This window comes from Microtus ochrogaster, unplaced genomic scaffold, assembly GCF_000317375.1.
Source record: "Microtus ochrogaster isolate Prairie Vole_2 unplaced genomic scaffold, MicOch1.0 UNK14, whole genome shotgun sequence".
Classification (NCBI taxonomy): domain Eukaryota; kingdom Metazoa; phylum Chordata; class Mammalia; order Rodentia; family Cricetidae; genus Microtus; species Microtus ochrogaster.
In genome coordinates, this window is record NW_004949112.1 from 1921045 (window position 1) to 1925325 (window position 4281).

Genomic DNA, 4281 nt, shown 5'->3' on the forward strand with positions numbered 1-4281 from the left:
ACCCCAGCTCAACCTGCAATCCCATATCACACCTGCAAACCCAGCTCATACCTGCAACCCCAGCTCATACCTGCAATCCCAGCTCACACCTGCAACCCCAGCTCACACCTGCAATCCCAGCTCACACCTGCAACCTCAGCTCACACCTGCAACCTCAGCTCACACCTGCAATCCCAGATCACACCTGCAACTCCAGATCCCCAGATCACACCTGCAACCCCATCTCCTTTATGGTGAGATGGGGCACAGAGACAGCTGGCTTGGTGTATGCAGTTGTGTATAACAAGAGACCCTGCTCCAAAACAAGGTGGAAGGTGAGGACCTGAGCTTGTCCTCTGACCTCCACAGAAACACATGGCACATGTGCACCTACACACACCTGCACACACCTGCATGATCACACATACACACCATACAAAACACACATTTTTTTTTTTTTTGGTTTTTCGAAACAGGTTTTCTCTGTGGTTTTGGAGCCTGTCCTGGAACTGGCTCTTGTAGACCAGGCTGGTCTTGAACTCACAGAGATCCGCCTGCCTCTGCCTCCCGAGTGCTGGGATTAAAGGCGTGCGCCACCATCGCCCGGCTCAAAACACACATTTTAATAATAAAACCCATTGAGTCTCCTCCACACCTCAAAGTTCACAAAGAATAGCAATGTTCCCAGGCCAGTGAGGTGGCTCAGCAAGTAGAGGCACCTGCTGTCAAGTCTGATGACTGGAGTTGTACCCCCAGTACCCACAAACTGAGAGGACACACTCCCACAAACTGTCCTTGGGCCTCCGCCCATTTGTGAGCCCTGTCCCTCCAATGTTATATAAGTGAATGTAAGAAAAAGTTTAATAAATAAAGAAAGAAAGAAAAGGAAAAGTTTAAATTTTTTTTAAAGAATAAGAAGAATGACAATTCTTCCCACTAGTACTGGCTACAAGGTTGGGACAAGGACAATGTCTGCCCTATGGACTCCTGGGAAATGTAGTTCTTTCCCACCCCCAGCAAAGATTGATAGAAGGTGACCAAGTTTCTCTTTCCCCTTTCTCTCAGGGACTGGAATTGACATCCCTGTACTCCTTCTTCTCATCGATGGTGATGAAAAGATGTTGAAGGTATCTGGAGCTGAGTGCCTGTGTCTGAGGTGGGAGGAGAGCTGAGGGCCAGGACTCCGCGGACCAGAATCTCGGGGATGTGGGGACCAGAGGGCTGGGCCCTGATTAGTTCTTTCCTTGCTCCTGAAGCGGATAGAGGATGCTACACAGGCTCAACTCCCCTGCCTCTTGGTGGCCGGCTCTGGCGGTGCTGCCGACTGCCTGGTGGAGACCCTGGAAGACACTCTGGCCCCAGGGAGTGGGGGACTCAGGAGTGGCGAAGCCCAAGATCGGATTAAGCGTTATTTCCCTAAGGGAGACCCTGAGGTCCTGCAGGCCCAGGTATGGCATTGTGGAACCAAAGTGAGAAGAGCCGGGTGCCCTGGCTGGCAGGGTGAAGGACAGGTGGGACCACAGGTCTTGGCTGGTCGCCCGAGTTCTGTGTTCCACAGGTAGAGAGGATCATGACCCGAAAAGAACTGCTCACCATCTATTCGACCGAAGATGGCGCCGAGGAATTTGAGACTATTGTTTTGAGGGCTCTTGTGAAAGGTAGGATGGGCTTCCCACAGTCACCTCAGATGTTTGGTGAGCTTCTCCTCCTTCCTTCTCTGAGTCTAAGGCCACACCCCCTGTGTTCCATACCTTTCCTGTTTCCTAGGTTCTTCTCGATGCTATTGGGAATTTCCCTAGATACTTTGTTTTCAACCACACTTCCCTCTTGAATCCACTCACCCATATGTCCATTGATCTCTTCCTGTCTTCATCTACCCCCACTCCATTCATGCTTCGTTCTTCTGTCTCTTTCCCTTTACTCTCCATCTTTCATCCAGCCTCCCACCCATCGACCACCCACTTGTCCATCCATCATCTATGTATCCGTCCCCTGTCCATCCACGTACCCATCCATCATCTACGTACCCATCCTCTGTCCATCCATGCATCCACAATCCACTTGTCCATCCATCATCTATGTACCCATCCCCTGTCCATCCACGCATCCACAATCCACGCATCCACAATCCACTTGTCCATCCATCATCTATGTACCCATCCCCTGTCCATCCACGCATCCACAATCCACGCATCCACAATCCACTTGTCCATCCATCATCTATGTACCCATCCTCTGTCCATCCACGCATCCACAATCCATGCATTCACACATCCACTTGTCCATCCACGCATCCACACATCCACTTGTCCATCCGTCATCTACCTACCCATTCCCTGTCCATCCACGCATCCACACATCCACTTGTCCATCCGTCATCTACCTACCCATTCCCTGTCCATCCACGTACACGCATCTACACATCCACTTGTCCATCTGTTCATTTATCCTTCTACCTGTCCATCTGTCCATCTATACAGCCATTTAGCCATGCATTTCACTCATTCCCCTACCCACCACTCTCTAGTCCATCCATGCATTCGCCCATACACCCACTGATATATCCACCTCGCCACCTTTGTTTGTTTGTTTGTTTTCGAGACAGGGTTTCTCTATGAGATCCGCCTATCTCTGCCTCCTGAGTGCTGGAAGTAAAGGCGTGCGCCACCACCGCCCAGATCCTTCTATCCACCTTTAATTATTAGCCATCCACCAGTCCTTTCACTACTCATTGGCACATCCATTAACAGTTCTATCCATGCATTCCTCTTTCCATCCCTCCTAAGTCTCAACTCTGAGAGGTGAGCTAGTAGGTGTGGGTTGTAAGGGAGCTGGTGGAAGAGGCTGCTGACTGGGTGGTCCCCAGAGGGAGGAAAGCAAATTGCATGGGTCCTGCAGCTGGTGGTGTTCTGTGGCTGAGGATTTAGGTCTCTGTGATGTAGTCTCTAGTGTGGGGTATTTCTGAGGCCTGATAGCTTATTCATGGCAAAGAGTACTGGAGTCAAGAGCAACAAGGGGTCCAGTCCCTACCAGCAGAGGAGTTGCAGGCCGGGACTTTACCCTAAGAAGCAGGGTTGGGAGCACTAAGACTGTGCTAGTCTTAGAGAGTCTGTGTTAGAGAGGCCTCCATGACTAGGAGATGAGACCGGGAGACTGCAGTGGCATTGAGCATTGATATGGCACTTGAATGCTGTGGCCAAGGGGAGGCACGGCACGGTGGCTCAGGGACTGGTGGGTGATGGGGCATGAAGGGTGGATCCCAGGGTTTTGGCTTGCTGAGCAAGTTGACCTTAAGAAAGGTGGTATGGAATAGGAAGAGCAGGAAGGGTAGGGGCAGGAGGCTCTTGAGATAAATGATGCCAAGTTAAGGTACACGGAATTTTTTTTAAAGGGATATACACCTGCTGATCCACCAAACTCTCCATCCACCCATCCACCCATCCATCTATCCATCCACCCACCCACCCATCCATCCATCCATCCATCCACTCACCAATCCCTTCTTCCAACCTACCCACACCATTTTCTCACACAGTCTCTTCATGCACTGTCCACCCATCCCTTTGCCCATCCATCCATAAATAAACAAGAGCTCATCAACCCTGTCTCGAAAAAACCAAAAAAAAAAAAAAAACCAAAAAAAAAAAAAAAAAAAAACAAGAGCTCATCAACCATTTGTTTTCTTTTTCTTGATACTTTGGAGAAAGTACAAGTGATTTAGGATGGTAATAAGTCCCACTCTTGATATATTTTGCTTTTCAAAATGAAATGGGAGGTTGTCTTTGGACCTTTGTTGGTCCAGCCATCAACCTTACGGAGAGCTGAACAAGCTGAAAATGGCCACCACTTAGAACTTCTTCTTGTCATTGTTAACATTGTTGTCAAGGGGGTTACTGTGACTTCAGTTTATAGATGAAGAAACACCAAGAGGACATCCGCCTGATGTCCCCCTTTCCCCTGGGTGGACATCCGCCTGACGTCCCTCCTTCCCCTGGGTGGACATCGCCTGACGTCCCCCCTTCCCCTGGGTGGACATCCGCCTGACATCCCCCCTTCCCCTGGGTGGACATCCGCCTGACGTCCCTCCTTCCCCTGGGTGGACATCCGCCTGACGTCCCCCCTTCCCCTGGGTGGACATCCGCCTGACGTTCCCCCTTCCCCTGGGTGGACATCCCTTCCCCTAGGTGGACATCCACCTGACGTCCCCCCTTCCTCTGGGTGGACATCCGCCTGACATCCCCACGCTTCCCCTGGGTGGACATCCGCCTGACGTCCCCCTTCCCCTGGGTGGACATCCCTTCC

At 51.0% G+C, this 4281-nt stretch overlaps 1 protein-coding gene across 6 annotated transcripts in view; it reads left to right on the forward strand.

The window, feature by feature from the left end:
• Trpm4 (transient receptor potential cation channel subfamily M member 4) overlaps positions 1–4281 on the forward strand; it is a 44321-nt gene that overhangs the window by 10857 nt on the left and 29183 nt on the right. For all 6 annotated transcript variants that reach the window (XM_026789134.1, XM_005366811.3, XM_026789135.1 and 3 more), the window contains 3 exons: positions 1045–1106; positions 1236–1427; positions 1538–1637. In XM_026789134.1, the coding sequence (XP_026644935.1) occupies positions 1045–1106; positions 1236–1427; positions 1538–1637 (354 nt within the window). The remainder of the gene's footprint in view (positions 1–1044; positions 1107–1235; positions 1428–1537; positions 1638–4281) is intronic.